Raw genomic sequence first — 18406 nt, 5'->3', positions numbered from 1 at the left:
ACATGTTGCCAATTTCTTCTGAATTCCTTTTTAACCTAGATCAAGTCAGCCCTCTGACCTGAACTGTAGTGAGTATGCATATTCCTTGCAATCTATTGAAAAAACCCACAGGAAATTTCAATGTGTCATTCAGTTCTTTGTAAAAAAAAAAAAATACTACATGATAGCAAATTAGGTAACTTGAATTCCTGTTAGGCTGCTTCTGATTTAATCTATCCATATGAAAATGTATTCCCTCATGTTGAAAAAAGTCCTCTACAGGTTCATTTTGCTTGGCTCTATGCCACTTTCTCCCCTGCTTAATTTTTTTATCTGTTGTCATTATCTCTCGTAGCATTGGAACATTTATTATGACCTTGTAGTCAATCCTAAATACCTTCAGTGTCTAGTTTTCCTATTTCTACGTTGTTGCCTCTTAATGTAACTGTTTTTTGTCGTAACTTTCCAACAGTTGAAGATCAAGCTTTGATTTTGATTATGTGAGAAAGTAGACTTATTATAATTCATTTGTTTGTCTTTCCCAAGCAATTTATCTCAGAGCAAAAAAGTGGATGGAAAAAACCAACTCCAAGTGACAACTGACTGAAAATGGTAAAAGATGAAAGGTTTTGCAAAGTCACCTCATCCAATGAAATTTCAATGACGCAAGTCATAGATCTTGGCAAAAAATGAAATAACTCACTTCTTGCTAATTTGTTAATTTTTTACACGATGCAAAACCAAAAGTAGGGTGAGAACAGGTTAAAATGAATAAAATTTTGAAAATGTTGCATATTCACTTGCTCCTGAATTTCTTTATTGGAACGCGTTTTGGAGCACATTGGGCTCCATCTTCAGCGTTCGCCGACGCAGCGAACACAGAGAAAAGCCTACCCTGGAGGGTCTTTAGTCTCTGAACTCAATAGACATCCATAATGTCAAAGATTTCCATCAACAAGTTCTTTACTGCTACTCCACATGTTGAATAAATCTAATTAAATCTCTTTGCTTTGCACCTGGCACTGTGCTGTTCAACTATTTATAGTTAATTTTTCTTTTTCCAGTGTGATGGAATGGCCACCGCAACATCCTCATTGCCAGGATTGAGGTCATCAGCTAATTCTAGTTTTAACTCCAATAGCTCATCATCCATATCTACTAGAAGAAAAAGGTCGTGTAATATGAACGATATTTGTGCTGAGGAAAAACCGAACTCATGTTTCGCAATTGTAAGTAGCATCTCCTTCAGCCAGCACTATTTTATATATCAAAGATAAATTTTAGGTTTATGAATAACTGAGTTTGTAGGTTTCACTGAAGTTTATGTGGCTCTGATTATTGTGCCCACTGTAATACAAGAATTAAATGAAGAGTCTAGGGGATCTATGGGCAACTGTATGACCTGCTACTTGGTCGACATGTTTTCATCATTGACTTTTCCTTTTTCAGGAAGTCTCAAGTAACCCTTGATGATGTTGTTTGCTAAATTTCAACATGTAAAATCCACTATAAAAATTTCTATGACCATTTTGCTGAAGCCTAATTTTCCCAAGTCATGTTTTCCGGGCATATTTCTTCATTCCATGTATTTTATGCCGCAGTAGTCTCTCAGCATGAAAGGCATCCACGAGTAGCAGATGGCTGAGAATTTTTGTTCTTTTACCCTACAAAATCGCAGCTGAAGCTGTAAAAATGAGTGCGGAAGCTTGCAAATTAAAGGCTGCATAAAGATGTCAAATGTACAAGAGGCTAGGAGAAGCTCAAGGGGTGCTTGACTACTTTCCAACTCTGTTACAAAAACATGGAGTGGCATGAACCTATGCGAACTATCAGAAACTGAAAACTAGTCTGTAATTTGTTTGCGCATGGCTTCAATTGACTGTGAAAAGTGATGGTAACTATTTGGGGTTGGCGCAGATTGTGGGGTAACAACATTTTTTCAGGAGCATTTTTAATTTTGTCGTAATGAGGATGCTTGCCACTTGCTTTGAAATTTGAAGAACGCAAGCCCCTGGCCTGTTTAGGCTGGTAACCATTCTGAAGAGTCTGGAACTCCCGGTGCTCCATTTGAAATGCTGCACCTTAAAATATTTAATTGTCCGTGATGGTCTGCTTGGTCTAACAGCTATGCTTTGAAGGATCTTCGATAAAACAACCAGAAATGTATAAAACGCTACTTGCAAATAAAATTGTTCATCATTCACTGATGCTTTTGTTACAGTCTGAAATGGTAGAAGCTATGCACCAAGAAAGATGTGATAAACTGCGGTGTATCGCAAGAATCAATGATATTCGCTGCAATGGATTTCCCTTGTATGGGAGTGACTTGGTAGATATTTTGAAATGCGTAATGGATCAACCGAACCCTTCCTCGCGGACACAAACTCAAAGGCATTGGCTCAATCTGGGCTATGTAAATGCTCTAAATGCTTGGCGTCTCAGGCATTCCAACAAGTATTTCTGGTCTATATCAAATTCATTAGATTCCTTGATCAGATCTCTCGATGATAGAGCCACCGATCTGAGAAGTATATTCACAAGGTGAGTTCTCTAGAATAAACTTCAGTGAGTTTTTAATTGACTTTACTTTGTTACCATAGTGCCAATCTTGGGTTTTTGCAAAGTCGCAACCTTAAGAGAGAGGTCCTTTTAACAAGGCCGTTTGTTTGTGTCAAAACTGAAGCAGAGCACATATTTTTGTGGTCAAGCAGGCAAACTGGATCACAAGAAATAGTCTGCATTTAGTCTGGAAAGTCAGGAAGTTGGAAATTTTGGAGTGTGGGAAAAGTACCATAAGTTTGCTAAAGTCAGGAAATGGGAAAATGAAGTCATTATGAAAACCCTTAACCCATTGACTTACAATGACGGCTCCCAGCCGTCATCGCAGCGCTGGGCCAGCTCTGCACTTACGGCTCAGAGCCGTCCGCTGATTGTTCGCGTTATTTCGGCAATTCTCCGGTAGATTGCGTTCTCATCAATGTTTATATGAGTAGTGTGGCCACCCTATGACTTATTGTGTACGGTAATTTCTTGTTTTGTTGCGGTATTTTCATATTACTGTGCGTTTGCACATGAAATAACCTCAAAATTTTCTGATTTTCGCTGATCTTGCGATTTTTGCGATTTTGACAACTATAAACCACATAAAAAAATTATTGTGTTCAAAGTTTTCACCATTTTTCTCAAACGTTGTATTGTGAATGCTTATTTTGTCAATTTTCACCCTTTGAGAAATAATTTCTGGATTATTTTGAAGTGTTCAAAGTTGCTGATTTTCGCCAAATTAAATCGTAATTCCTGGCCCGGCAGGGTCAAATTAAATCATAAGTCAATGGGTTAAGTTTGCATGACTATTTATCCACTCTTGTCGCAGCTTATGCACCAAGACATTTAGAATGTTCAAAACTTCAGATTAAGAGACAGATTCAAATTCAAGGGCTCACCTAAACTTTAGCACATTCTTAAAGTAATCCGAGTAATTGATGTTTCTGTAAAATAAGGTTTCTTGCCTCCTCATTTTTAACATTTGCAGAGAATCGCTATTTTGAATTAAAAGTAGAAGAAGTAATGCACTGAATATTTTTCCTGACACACAATTGTCAGCTTTTAGAATACTTCAGCCTCCAGCTAATTTTGTCAGAATAGTGGAAGCGGCTACACACCCCCTTACTACAAGACTGGACAAGACTAGACCCTATTTCTGTCGCATATAAAAGAATTTTTTCTTATTGGTTTTCAGTAGTTGCCCAATCTACAGAATCGAGGCAGAGCCTGTTCAGAGTTTCTGTCGTAAATCGGATGTTTCCTATGGTTTCTTATGATTAAAAATAATATTTTAACTCTTTGCAGGTATTTAGTGTTTGTTCCTGCCGTTTGTGCGCCTGTTCCAAGGTTCCATGTTTCACACCCGGCCCCTTCGAAGCATCTAAGTTTGCAGCATCTACAGAAAGTCCTGGAGCTAGAACTTCTACCAAAGTGTGATATTCTCCATCCTATCGTGTCTGCCTTGTTAACGCAATTTCCTGACCCGCGTCTCATCCAGTATGATTGTGGTAAGCTCCAGACTTTGGACCAGCTGTTGAGGAGACTCAAGTCAGGTAACCACCGAGTCCTCATCTTCACGCAGATGACCAGAATGCTGGATGTTCTGGAGGCATTCCTCACCTACCATGGTCATATATACTTAAGGCTCGATGGAACGACAAAAGTGGATCAAAGGATGGTAAGTCATTAATAATTGTCAGGAAAAAAATGAAGTCTAGCTTCTCTGTGAATTAGAGTCTCAATTAGAGTACCAAAATGTAGGAGATCACGGTCATTCGATAATTTTGAAGGTTAGAGTTGATCAGGTCATATAGCTCTTAGGCTCCAGAACAGCTAACTACACTTCTAGAATCGCTGACAATTACCAACACTGCATACAACTTTGACATTGATTTAGGTTAGATATACTTGGGCTCACACTGCATGCTGCCATCTAAACCCATGTTAAACACGGCCCGCATTTTGCCAATATCACATAAAGTGATAGCAATGAAAAGATGGCACCATAATCGCATCTCACACGGTCTTCTTTACTCCAAAAATAGGAACTTTGAAAGCTCACCTCAAAATAATTTAAGTTTACAGAGGTTGAAATTTTCACATGTAATCCTTATGAGCAAGACGAAGTGGGAATGGAGATTGAGGTTAGGTATACTTGGGTTCCCACTGCCCTCCAACCTACAAAAATCAGGCATTCCTTTTTCAACTGAGCTGACCTATCTCTTATGAACTCTGGCTCCCTTTTGCATAGCGCTATCCATGTCATCTAAATAAATTGTTCACCCTTTTTGTTGAAGGGAAGGTAAAGAAAAGAAGTTTTGTCAGTTTTTAGTTTTGTTTTTTTCTTCAAGATTCCTTTTCTTTTCAGGCTTTGATGGAGCGATTCAATGGGGATAAGAGAATATTCTGCTTTATCCTCTCAACGAGATCTGGTGGTGTTGGAGTGAACTTGACTGGCGCTGACACTGTTATATTCTTCGATAGTGATTGGAATCCCACAATGGATGCTCAAGCGCAAGATAGGTGTCATCGAATTGGTCAAACACGAGATGTCCACATCTACAGGTGATGGGAATCTTCAAGCTTACTAATTAAATAATACTGTTCTCATATGGTCTGTCTAAATAATGACTTTTAAAAGATGCTGTTTTTGGGAATATTATCCCTTTCACTTTCACTAAATTTCATCAGCCTCTGTCATTCTATTCTGGAACGTTTTTTAAGGCAGCTTATGGAGTTTCTGATGCTAGGGATGTCAAAAGTTTTCAGCTGAAATATTTATTTACATTTATCACCTGATGCCCAGGACTTATAAGGGCTGATCATAAAAGAGAAAATTTCTCATAAGGCTTAATCTTAGTGTGATTGAACAAGCTAATTTTGCACCAGTGTTTCAGGTACAAAATTGTAATGAATAATTACGCTAACCATGATAAATCAAATTTTTATTCCAGGTTAATAAGTGAAAAAACAGTTGAAGAGAACATTTTGAAGAAAGCCAATCGTAAGAGGTTGCTTGGTGACATTGCCATTGAAGGCGGCAACTTCACAACAGTATATTTCAAATCGGTAAGTTCTTTACAGGTTGTAATCTAATTCTATGTCTGAACTGTGCTTTATAAACTTATTTAACTTACTTTATTAAGTGCATATTATATGTTTAGTTCACATAAATCCCACGAATCTTTTAATAAGATGGCATGCATCAAGCGAAACTTTTGAATCTTGAAAATACTGTTGATCTTACCCAACTCAGTTTAAAATAGAAGATAATATGCTGTTTTGATTAGCTGAAATTTTATTTCGTTTGGATCTTCTTTCCATTAGATACGCGTTAGAACCGGCATTTCAAAATTACTTTGTTCGAAGTAAATTATCATAAAGGGGTTTAAATGTATAGCTTATTGACCATGTCTCTGAATTCTTCTTGTGAGATGTTTCCGACAAATATTTTGATACAAACCTTAAAATTTTCTTAACTGGAATCCTTCATAAAGATTCTTCGATACTGATTTTTTTTCACCTTTTTCTCTCGTTTGCAGTCAACAATCCAAGATTTGTTCACTGTGGATGCCAATGAAAACGATGCGGTGAAAAGAATGACTGATGAATATGAAAGGAAACCATCGATCCAACCATCGCCAGAAGAAATTACTACAGTAAGTTCTTCTTTCTTTTTTTGCAGTATCGCATTTACCCAATTACGGAACGCACTTTTTCTCTGATAAACGAGTAAAAATTTAAGGGATCACACATGGGTCATCATCCTTCAAGGGTGGGGATGCAGATCCTCATGATGCACTAAGTGGACATCTAAACCCGCCCCTTGTGTCCATTTGAATTTTTACTGTTATTGATAACAAATTGACGCTGAAGTCTGCAATCACGTATCTTGTTTGCGGTTTCTGAAAATCTCTGCCTTTACGTTATTTTTTTAAAGGAGAACAAATTGACGTAATTCCTTGAAGTTCATGCAGAATTTTCTTTGCACAGAGAAGAGAAATCACAGCAGTTTTAAAGAATTGCCATTGAGTAGTTTTCTGTTCAAAAAATTAAGTATGACAGGAAGTCTGCGGCGTTGCAAACTGAGTTATGTGATTGCTGACTTACACTGTCGAAATGTAAAATTCATTACACAAGTAACGAAGAATCAAGAGTAAATGAATGGCTTGCTTCGAGATGCACCGAAATCTGATGAGCATGGTTTGTGTGGCCTCGATCCGAAAAAAAATGACAAGGCCTCAAATGTGCTTGCTTTTTTGGAAAGGGCCGGAAAAGCAGGTGCATGTCACTTTTTTGAGCGTCATCCTGATACAAATAATGCTAACACTGATATCATTAAAGCAAAAAAAATCCAACTGCCCCACAACAGGATCAATCTGGATATAAATCATGATCATCTCTTGCCACAGAATATTCTGTCCTAAATGAAAGGCTTCCAAGGAACATGGGCTGAACATCCAATTTTGCTAATCCTAACTTAAGAGGGGGCATCCTAATTGATGGGGCATACATTAGAACAGGTACCCTTCAGGAGTTATACTCATGAACTCCCACGGAAACATATTTTTAAACACTTCAAACTGCTTTTCCAAATTTGGATCTAGTCACCAATTTCATGCGACTTCTAACCATTTGTCAAATTATTTTCTGCAGCAGCCTGAAGAGAAGATAGGAACGGGAGCCATGGGAGTTCTGGAGAATGCATTGGCAGCAGCGGAAGATGAGACTGATGTTGCTGCAGCTAAAACAGCAAAAGCTGAAGCTGCTGCTGACCTGGCAGAGTTTGACGAAAGTATTCCTATTGTCGATCAAGAGCCAACGGAGGAAGTGAGTAAAGCAGAACAAGAAGTCAACAATCTCGTCCAACAAGTGAGTTTTCCAACCTATTTACAACATAACTGCCTTGAGTGGTGGCATAGACTTTATCTTACTATTTATTTTATTCCATCTTCTATGAAGGAAAATTAACGCATTGATTTCCAAGCCTCTTTCGATCCCCAGTTTCATGCAGTCGCATAGGTGGAGCGCTAACAGTTGAAAATGAAGCAGCTCCTTTAATTGGCTGAAGTTATCGCATCCAAAAGAGGACTGCTTCGAAATTTCAAATGAAGTATGAAAGATTTTGAGGTGTCTGCTTAATTTGGATTTAAAATCTTGTGACCATTATCTCTTCGGATTTTATCGTAGCTTTCTAAACTCTTCAACTCAAAATGACCATTTGTCCACTACAAATGAATGTTTCGTGTATATGAACTATAAATGAATAGCTTATTTCTCAGAACATGATATAAGTTAAAATCGTTGGACTATTTCCCATGGAATATCTCCCCACCTCTATATCCAGGTCAAGCTTTCCATGCACAGATAGGGAGTAAATGCATTAGCCACTCCGTGTGGGGACTCTACAGTCTCAGTCGTAGCAACCCTGCTAATGTATTCGCTCCTTATCAGTGCTCAGAGAGTTTGACCGGGTATAGGGGTAGACTTTTCTGATAATGCTTGTAGTAATAATGAAAAATTTTTCATAGATATTAATGAAAGATTTTTTTCGAGTTCGGGAGTTTGTTTCAAAGAAAAGCAGTGGTGCACCATAGTGTTCCTCGCAAAATTTTGCTCATGATAAATTATACTAATTGCGAATGCCTGGTAGGAGCTTCACTCTAGATTTTAGTTGTTAGTGCTGAGTAAATTCTACAAGGGATCCTCTGATCTTAGATTTACATGTCTACCGAATTATTTCATTTAACCAGTGAACTAAGTCTAGAAAGAATGTCTTTTCTCTGTTATTAAAGCTGTAAGCTTTAATATGTTTACCTTGTGCAGTCAGGGATGTTGATCAAACCGTTTACTGTTCAGAATGTCTTTTCTCTGTTATTAAAGCTGTAAGCTTTAATATGTTTATCTTGTGCAGTCAGGGATATTGATCAAACTGTTTCCATGTCCCCAGCACTTTCATCCAATTCTCCATGCAAGTTCACTGCATGTAGTTATTTCAAAAGTGCTACATTCTATTTGCTGAAGCACCGACTTGTTCAACTTACTCAATACTTGAATGGTCTAGAATTCAGCTAACATGATTTAATTCTTTTCTACAGTCTATTCCTTAAGTCTGGAATCTCATAAGATTATTTGAAGTCGTAACTCATCATCTGAAAGTACCCTAGGACCTTGCTGATAGGGTACTGAATGAGTCCCAGACTTGTTGAATTTTTATGTTGAGGGCCCCAGGGAGCTTCGTGATCGTTAGATTCAAAATTTTTGGGGTTAATTACCCATGTATACATCTTTTTTTTTCAGACTTCTATGTCAATATTGTGACCTAGCACTTTATCAAGGATGGATTCTGTCCTCCAACTGAAGGGGTCAATAATTTGTACAAGGATAATTGATCAAGACTAAAATTGTCTGCATTAAAATTGATTGGTCAAAGAATTGGAATGTCTAAATTATTGCAGGGAGCCCTTTTTGTCAAGTTAGGGACCTCCTTCTAGTTTCTTCAGAGGATCTGAGATACTTGGAATGAACAAATTTAGATTCTGAAGGGTCAATTCCTTTTTTTTTTATTTCTGTGTCTCTGGACTTGGTCCGACTTTAAATACCCAAGATAGGATCCTGGCATGGGTGGTTGGGGGCACCCTTCTACATAAATGTGAGAACTGAAATATTTTATTATCTCAAGAGTTGTTTCAAATGAGTGTATCAATGGTGTAAACAACATGTCTGAAGTTTCTGCTTTTCTTTTCCCTTTAGTTAACTCCAGTCGAACAATGGGCCATGAAGTTTATGGAGTCAATGGATATGGAAACATACGCTGAACAATTTGCACAGGCTGAAGCTGAGATTGAGCAGCAGAAGCGTGAATGGGAGCAAAAACGTTTGATCATGAATGAGGATGATAATTCTGAAGAGGAGGTGGACGAAATGCTCACGTACTCCAGCAGAGACTCTCGCAACCAGGTGACAAAAGTTAACATGGTTAAGACTAATGGTTTAAGTAAACTACGAAAACGGAGGCAGACGGATCATTTGAGTCCAAAATCTGATACTCCAACACGAGTCTCAAGTAGACTAGCCATTGCTTCTTCTACTCCTTTACAACTATCTAATGGTGATAACAAATCTTTGCCTCCTAATAAAGTCATGACGAATAATAAACTTGCTGATAGCACACCAAAAATTAAATCTGATAAATTGCTGAAAGCCTCCTCCAACTTTTCAAAACAAAATTCAAAACCTCTGTCTAAAACTCCAGCCAGTGCCAATGTCAAATCTAGTAAAACAGCAGGGCAAGAAGTAAAGCGTAGACGCATTTCTAGCCTATCTGTGCAGAGTAATACGATTAACAAGTATTTCACCCCTTTAAATACCTCCTATAAAATTCCCAAAAAAATGGAAGAAATTGATTTGGAACTTCGGGATGAGAAAGACGATAGCGAGCTGGTAACTGCGAGCATGTCCGATTCCGTAGTTCATAACTCTTTAGTTCCTTACTCAAATCCAAACTTAGTTATCCGAACAAGGCGAGCATCTGCTACAACTTGTCGTGAATCAGTAGACTCAGTTGAACAAAGCTCTGTTAGAAACAAGCGCTTGTCTCTTAGTGGCACAGATGTCAGTGGTGAGCCATAGGCACGAAGGCTCTTTCTATGTGAAGTCAATTTGTTTTTGATGAAAAATTTTCCACTTTACATTCTTACCCTTTTCAATCACAGCCAGTTGGATTGAAAGCAAAAGCTATGTTTACTAGCTTTTTTCCAGATGTATAAAAATGTTTTTGCTAGTTATCAAAACAATTAGGATCTCATTATTTTGAACCATCATGAGCTCTCACTTTTCTATTTTATGGCACAGTTTCTCTTTTTTGTTGAAATCTTTCCTCCCTATATTATCCTTGCTTCTTTTTTTACTGACACAAAGAAATGCTGTTTTTGACATAGTCAGTCTTTATCTTTCTCTATTATTTCCTTGCTTTCGTAGTGTTTTCCAATAATTTCAAATCTCTCTGAACCGGCTGTAAGTTGGAGTCAGTCTTAGCAATTGTAATAGGAGGAGTTCTCATCTGGTGAGCAATTTATTGCAGTGTCAGATAGCTCAAAGTACATAGTATTATTTGTTTAAATATTATTGATATACAGTCTCATTGAGCTCATATACCCCTGTATTTTTACATTGAAATTTCATTGATTTGGTGTCATCTGTTTAATCATAAATTGCCAAAGACACTCAATTTAGACTATCACTTCTGCCCAATGAAGATGTTAAAAGTCTGTAATCTAATACTCGGTATCAACTTTGGATCAAACTCATCCTGATCGGATACAATTTATGAGAAGTAATCCCTAATTCTTTTGATCGTTGATAATTACAAAATTTTTTGTAAAGTATAAGTATGTGGTTCCTGCAAAGCAGGTAAATGAAAAGACTAAAGGTATCATGACAAGGCTCTTTTCATCGCAGACCATTAGTGCAAGGTTCAGAATGAATAATCCCTACTAAATTTTCAGCCATGTTTATGAAGAAGGAGCAGAAGAGGGTTTCTTCAAAGAATCTCATTGATTTATCATTTGTTTTTTGTTTTTTTTCCTCAAAAAAATTTAACTTATAAGGTGAATGTCTAATTTTAGACTTATTCGAACTGTTCGGCCTGATTTTCATATTTGCTGGTTTATTGATAGAGTATTAGATTTTCTTTTCTGTCCTCCAAGATTTATTTATTTATTTTCATTTTTTCGGGGGTGGGTCTGGCATAGCATGAATAGCATGATAAAGTTGTGAACTTTCCATTAGTCCGAAAACTAACAACATAGAGGATATTTGATCCTTTCTTTATTCTTTAAACTTTCAACTGAAATTATTGTGTAGGAAGTAATAAATTGGAAGAATGGATGTTCCAAACCTTGTTAATTTGTTTTTACATTGCTTATCTATTAATTTCAAGCGTAAATTGTGTTTTGAATGCGTATCGATACCAAGTGTATGTACGTAAGAAATCTAAGAATAATCTTGTCACGTAGAGTGCCAGAAAGGTCGATATCTTCATCTTACTTTGCAGTATTACTCTGCAATATTTTTCTAGATTTGTGTACATTGTTTATTAATGCTCTTCAGTTCAAGCAAATTTTTTCCCCTGAATCAAATAAATTGAAAATATGACCGAGATTGTATGCCTCAGTGTATATAAGGGATTTTTCACATGTGTCATCATACAAAAATCTCTTCCCCTCGGAAGAGAAATGAAAATAAATTTTGATGAGTCTTGTATTTTCATATTCTCTGTCATGATCCGTGTTGTAGCATCTAAATGATCCGTTATTGATCTGGCTGTACGAGCAAATGATTTCAAAGAATTTTAAGGAGGAATTATAGTCAGTGAAAAACCACTTTCACAGCTCTGTCTGACCAGTAATGAATCTATAACTAGTTTGTCATACTGACTGCCTTCAGTTAATCGAACTATCTCAATCAACTTGTGTCAAGGGCAATTTTCCAATGAAAGCAAAACGTCTTGTTCGAGTGATACAATATTTCCTCATATAAAATAACTGTTTAATTCCATCGTATTTACTATCTGAGTCTTAGTTGCAAGTGAATGGTGGTCAGATAGGAAGAGAAAGGATGATGATGTCCTATACGTTATGTTGCCAGATAATGTTGAGGACTGATGGATACATTTATGTACAAGAAATCCAGAAGCATAGGATTTTTATGTCCTATTAGTTACTTCTTTTGGATAGATGTGCTTAAACATTTCATTTTATCAGTTTGCCTGAAAAAAAATCAAATGCAGTAAAATAGAATGATGGACAATGAGCCATTTTAAAACTTGACGTCATCGGTTTAATACATGATTTGACATCACTTAATTTTGAATTTCTGTCTTAAAAAATGTTTTTTTTTTTACCTTGAATTAATTTTGTATTTACTGTTATCCCAACGCCTTTTAATTCTCTTAATTATTTTATTTTTTATTCCTGTTCCCTGTTTCAATTTTTATGAATTTTCTGACTGTACATAAGAATCTAAGTATCTGTAAGTTATGTACATAAAATCTAAAATTTTTTACCTGGAAATAAAATCCCAGTTTTTATGTACTATTTTTCTGTAAAAAATTCCTTGTGAAGTAATTTATTGTTATTGAAAATTTACTATTGAGCTGTAAAAATGTATGTACTAATGTTGTGAAATTGAGACAAAAAGAAACGAAAATGTTGTTTTCCCTATTGATTTTTTTTTAATAAAAATGAATGAAATTATTAAAAAAAAATTTAACTCTTGTGTTTTTACTTCTCTCTCTTGGGAGTTTCACTGAGCTTTTTCTGTCCAAGACAGTCCTCTTACCTACAGATGGCAGAAGATTGTCTTCAGACAGAGTTAGCTATTGATCAGTAATATGGAGCTTTGTTTTGGTGTCTTTCGAATATTTTCTTTTGCTCTTTGTGTGATAGTTTTCGCATTTCCCAACTGTTTGCTCCCACTAGATTATCCGCCAGTTATAGTTTCATCACTTGTGAAATTTCCCCCCATCTATTCTCATCTAATCTGTCAGTTTAATTTCCTTCCCTTTTGACTCCATTGATTCAACATACTCTAGCTCGCACAATTAACCGGAGATGGGGTGATCTTTAAATCATCAAAAGTTATCTTTTTTAGTTTTTCAAATTTCTAACCAACTCAATCCGACCTTCATTATCAGCACCACAATGATATAAATCCTATCTTACTTATATACTGCGAGCCAAATTGCTAAGGTATCACCAATCGGTAGTTTCTATTTTCGCAATTATCAGCTCGTTTTCTAAAATGAGAAGAGGGGAGACATTAAAATATCATTGTTTAGCAGAAATGCTCTTGAGAGCATAGGGTTTTTTTTTACCCGGACTCGGAGAATTATGTAGAAGTTCATCCTATCGTTCTCCACTATTGAACTCCCGTGTTGAATTCAGCTTCACTTTTTAATCTCACTAAGTTTGAACAATAAATCAGCCCGATATAAAGCATGACATCTCTCCATCTCATTTTTTCCCTCATTAGACTTTTTTGCCAAGCAAAACACCGAAACATTGTCTTTGCAATATTATTTGAATCAATAAAAACTGCCAAGATTAGAGAACTAACACATAGAGCAAGGGAAAACAACGATCATGGAAACAGAGCCTTGTTGCACTGCTAGCTTGAATGAGACAAGTGTGACAGACGCAGCTAAATCTTATGAACGTACTCTCATATTACACTACTTAAACTGAATCACAGCAGAAAAATCCAAATTGAGTTTACGGAGTATCACCCAAATGGCATCCTATATTATCTCAATGGGTCTGAAATTATTTCAGTACCCTCTACAGCAGTGGCGTGGCGTGCTTTGCGATATATTGATTGATTCGCCATTCAAACCTATGAAAAAAGATCGATTATCAGGGCGTTCGCAGCGAACACCTTAGTAATCGATTCTTTACCATAGCTTCAAATGGCTATATATCGTTAATCAATCCTTCACACGCCACGCCACTGCACCACAGTATAGTGAAAATTGTCTTTCAGAGACATGAACGTTCTCACTTTCCCCTCATCTCCGTTTTGCTGCACTTTTCTCCCTCAAAATTACTGTTTTCACAAAATTAGTAGATAAATTTATCTTGAAATAAATCTGCGAGCATGTCAGAACATCGTGTTAAGCACTTTGTCTGTTTTTACTACCAAGAAAGTAAAGTTTTGATGGACATTATCTCTACTCCACCATTTTCACCCGGTTTTGGACATAATTTGACCCATGGATGCTTCTCTTCCTAAAAATCATATTCTTTTTAATAAGCCCCAACCTAAATTCTAGAGATTCATCGTCGGCTAAATTTCATTTGCATTTGCTTTTGATGTCCTTTCCGACCTCTCTGACCCGGATGAGCCCATAGTGAAGTTGCAGTAAAAGAGAAGAAAAAGATGGTGGAAGCATCATGTAACTGTAAAATTGAGAACTTTATGCTAAAGAATTTTAATGTTTAAATATCTATGATTTACCAAATTAAAAGCCTCATAATTTGATTTATTAGTTTTTTGGAAAAATAGCAAGTAGGTGACGAATTCCTAAGCAAGGATTCCACCAACTGAAAGAGAATTGAGGCATACAAAGTGGGTCTACCCAAGAAGTCATTAAGTCCAAGTATACTAAGAAGTCGATTGCCTCTGTAGCATTGTAAATTTTCTCATCAACTTCATATTTTCTGGACCTTCTGCAATATCTAGAGAGGAGCATGCTATGAGTCGGTGCTCCTTATCCAAATTTGAAGGTTGAAAATCCAAATTTTGGGAAAATTTGAATCCAGGAATTATAACATCCCAGCTATGAAAGCACATCACTTGCAAAATGCATCAAATTCTAATGGCTTGTAATTTTAGGGGATTTCTGAGTTGACTGGAGGTCAAATATGCAAGTAAAATATGCAGTGTTGAATTAGGCATTTTATTAATGACAAGCAACTCATCTCCAAGGATAATTATCGGAGCAGCAAATAAACTGAAAAGTAATAATATGGTCCTTATATGAAAATGAACCATTCACTCCTAGTGGTCCTAGTTCATATACTATGGGAAATACCTACCATTTGTTGTAAAACTGTAACTGATTTCGTTAGATTAAAATATTTCAAAAGAAATCTTATAAATGATATCAGTAGTATAATTCAAAAGAGCTCTTTCGTTCCAAATTCTGAAAGGGAGATGGTCAAAAAGTGAATTTTGGAGTAGGCTGAAAAATTATTAGGGACTGATCAAGTTTCATTTTGATTCTTTCTGCCGGCCTTCAAAGTGGGTAATCTCGGTGTTTCCGGTAATTTGTTGAAAAAATAGTATGCCATATAAATTTACAATTTTTGCAGTAATTTTTCAGTTGGAAAAGAGAGTACATTTTTTCTAACCTCTAATTTATAAAAACAAACAGAACAAGTTTATTGTGCTTGTCTGTTGCAAATGATTTTTTTTTCTCATTGATTTGCTTACGCACAAATTGGCAGTTTTCTGCAAGTATTAAAATGCACTGTGTGGTTTTGGCCACTGCATCATCATTCCTGCCTCTGTGAAACCTGGATATGGTGAAAGAATTTCGGTTTCCTTTGAACTTCCTTTGGAGTTTTAAAGTAGAAAAATGTTTTTAAGTAATGTTAAATGTTTTAAAGTAGAAATTATATGAAAATTATTATGTGAAAGATCATATACCAGAAACTGATTTTCATGCAAAACTTCCATTTGCTCCTGAGACTTCCGTCTCACGACCTTAAATGTACGTTGATCCTGTTAAAATTGAACATTTAACCTAGTCTGTCGAGTCGGAGAGGATGAAATGCAGAAACCGTTCTTTTTGTATCAGTAAACAAGTAGCATTGCACTCTATAAAGAAGAATAAGAAGTTGAACAAATTGATAGCATGCTTGTAGCATGAGACAAGGCAGGCGATAGTATTGCTCGCTGATGTCGTAGTAGGACACTGCGTGTGTAAAAATTCAGCAAGAATGAATGTGTCTCGTAAAACTGCACCAATAGGACAGTGGAATCCATCTCAATACACAATGATGTGGAAGTATGCAAGGCAACGGTGAAGGAATCCTTGATTTTCAGCCCCGACAATGCTGCCGTAAAAAGCAACAGTTATGGAGAGGACTGCGAATTGAGCTTTACTGCTCAACCACTATCCTCTCTTTTGACTGCCCTCAGTGCTATCAGAACACCTCAGGAGTTTGCTCTTGCCATTGGACTTGGCGACTGATGTGAGCGGCTCAGGAAAATTGAGAATGACTTTAGTCATCCTCAGCTTTCGGTTTTTGGCATTGCTTTAGCTAGCTTCCTTCAGAATGTATCAAGTGGTCCACCGTGAAGATCAGCATGATGCATGAAAGGACAAGTTTTTATTTCCCAACGGAACCTACTTTTGGCTGCTAATTCAAGACATTCAAAGTAATATTTAATTCCTTTAAATGCTAAAAATAAAGAAGAAAAAATACCTCTTTTTTGATCAATTTTTTTTTATAATTTCAGATTTGGATAGCTCAGGATGGTCGAGAGCACATGCCGGTAAGAATCTTCGAACATTTTTATGTACCTAATAATCGTTGATAATGGTTTTCTTTTGATAGCTAGTAATATTTCTGATGTGGACTACTCATTTTTGATGATCACAAGCAGAAACGTAGATTCCAACTTCTTAGGTAATTCAAAGATGGATAAAAGGAGTGACTTTTTCTCTTGATGAGCTTTTATGGCTCAGTTTTTCTAAATCAATGTCTTGAGCCTGGACTTCAGTGATCTTTGGAATATTTATGATTTGGTGGCCTCTGATCTACAAGAATCAAGCATCAAAACACGATTCTGTGACCAGCGCAACTGACCCATTCAGGTGCTAACCAAGATATTTTTTATCAAGCATGTAAAAAGACTTACGAGAATAAAAGTAAATGCTCAAAATGGACGGCAGATAAACCAACACTGCTGGAAAACCGCCAGCAGGCTCCAAATCCTTTAAATTTTGAGTCTGTAGGGTCGAACCTTTTTCAGTTCTCTATCTTGGACTGTATATTTTGGAGAGTAACCAGGGTTTACGGGCAGTAGGTCTACAAGAAAAATGGCTACAAAAACAAGGGCTACCTCTTTTGGCCCACATTTAAAATGTCCACATGAAAATGCCTATTAAAATAATGTCTAAATATGTCTGCGGTATTAAAATGTCTACGATTTGACTGCCTACTCCAAAAATGTCAAAGTTCGTATTTATGTCGTCTAATAAGAATCTCATTTGAACTGTCGAATGTTTGATTAGTTATTCAATCAAAATTGGGCGGTACGGCAGAATCATTTTTACAAGCGTTGAGGAAGGGAAAATTGTGAGTCACATTTCGCGAATAATTGATCCTATAAATATCAACAAGTATATTTTATTTATTTTTTTATTTTATAAATATATCTTATATATTTTTAGTGGCCAACATAAATATTTTGACATTTTCCAAGTGGGCAAACAAACTGTAGAAATTTTAATAGCGTAGACATATTTGACTGTCTGTAGACATAATTTTAGTAGGCATTTAAATGTAGACGTTTTGACTGTAGACTAAAAAAAGTAGCCCTTTTTTTTGTAGCCCTTTTTTTTGTTGCCCTTTTTTCTGTAGACGTACTCTCTGCATACCGAAACCAGATGAGGAAGCTCCCATAAAGTTCAAAGCTTAGATTTCTTATTGTTACTTTTGTGCTAATTTTATTTTTGTAATTATAGATCTGGTGCCCTCCAACTCCTCCCACTGATGACTCTGATGTTTATATTGACCATTCTCTGGGTTTGTTGTATGAACACACAACTATGTCCGAATCCCAACTACCTCCTGTTTATTATAAGCGAGACCGCAAAAGGCTCCGGGCTGATACATCTAATGATGGTAAGAGACGATTTTTTGTAGTGACAGTTCAAAGGACTTATTAAAAGAGGAGGCAATTTTCTTTTGGGTAGTGGCTGCAGCAGCCTGATTGTAGACTTTATATGGGTACGTCAAGAGATAACCCCATTTTAACCATTCAAAGTCTTCTCATACTTCTATCAGTGTATTTTGTGTGCAACAGACTCATTCATTTTTATGCACCTGCCTTCATTCAAAGTTTGTGATAGTGAATTTCTATCTGAAATTAACCTATTTAAATGAAGTGATAAAAAATCAATTTCTAAAGTAAGGCATTCTTACATCACAACATTTTTCAGCTTGAAACTTTTCTGTGATCAATATAATCAAACTTCAAGTACCTTCAAAATTTATTTTTTCCACTGAAATATGATGAAATAAAAAAAGAAAATGTTTCTTTATTCCTAGTGCCTTTAGTCCTTTCAAATAATAAATTATGAAGAAAATAG

At 36.2% G+C, this 18406-nt stretch overlaps 1 protein-coding gene across 3 annotated transcripts in view; it reads left to right on the top strand.

The window, feature by feature from the left end:
• The window catches only part of dom (domino helicase), a 64028-nt gene that overhangs the window by 29178 nt on the left and 16444 nt on the right, over positions 1-18406 (top strand). For 2 of the 3 annotated variants that reach the window (XM_072299341.1, XM_019057243.2), the window contains 10 exons: positions 1044-1208; positions 2201-2520; positions 3829-4201; positions 4892-5088; positions 5478-5592; positions 6066-6182; positions 7180-7395; positions 9277-9483; positions 16549-16584; positions 17780-17939. In XM_072299341.1, coding sequence (XP_072155442.1) covers positions 1044-1208; positions 2201-2520; positions 3829-4201; positions 4892-5088; positions 5478-5592; positions 6066-6182; positions 7180-7395; positions 9277-9483; positions 16549-16584; positions 17780-17939 — 1906 coding nt within the window. The remainder of the gene's footprint in view (positions 1-1043; positions 1209-2200; positions 2521-3828; positions 4202-4891; positions 5089-5477; positions 5593-6065; positions 6183-7179; positions 7396-9276; positions 9484-16548; positions 16585-17779; positions 17940-18406) is intronic. The other variant, XM_072299345.1, reaches the window with a different exon arrangement.

Source organism: Bemisia tabaci, chromosome 1, assembly GCF_918797505.1.
Source record: "Bemisia tabaci chromosome 1, PGI_BMITA_v3".
In the NCBI taxonomy this organism is placed as follows: domain Eukaryota; kingdom Metazoa; phylum Arthropoda; class Insecta; order Hemiptera; family Aleyrodidae; genus Bemisia; species Bemisia tabaci.
This window is presented reverse-complemented; position numbering and strand designations above follow the sequence as displayed.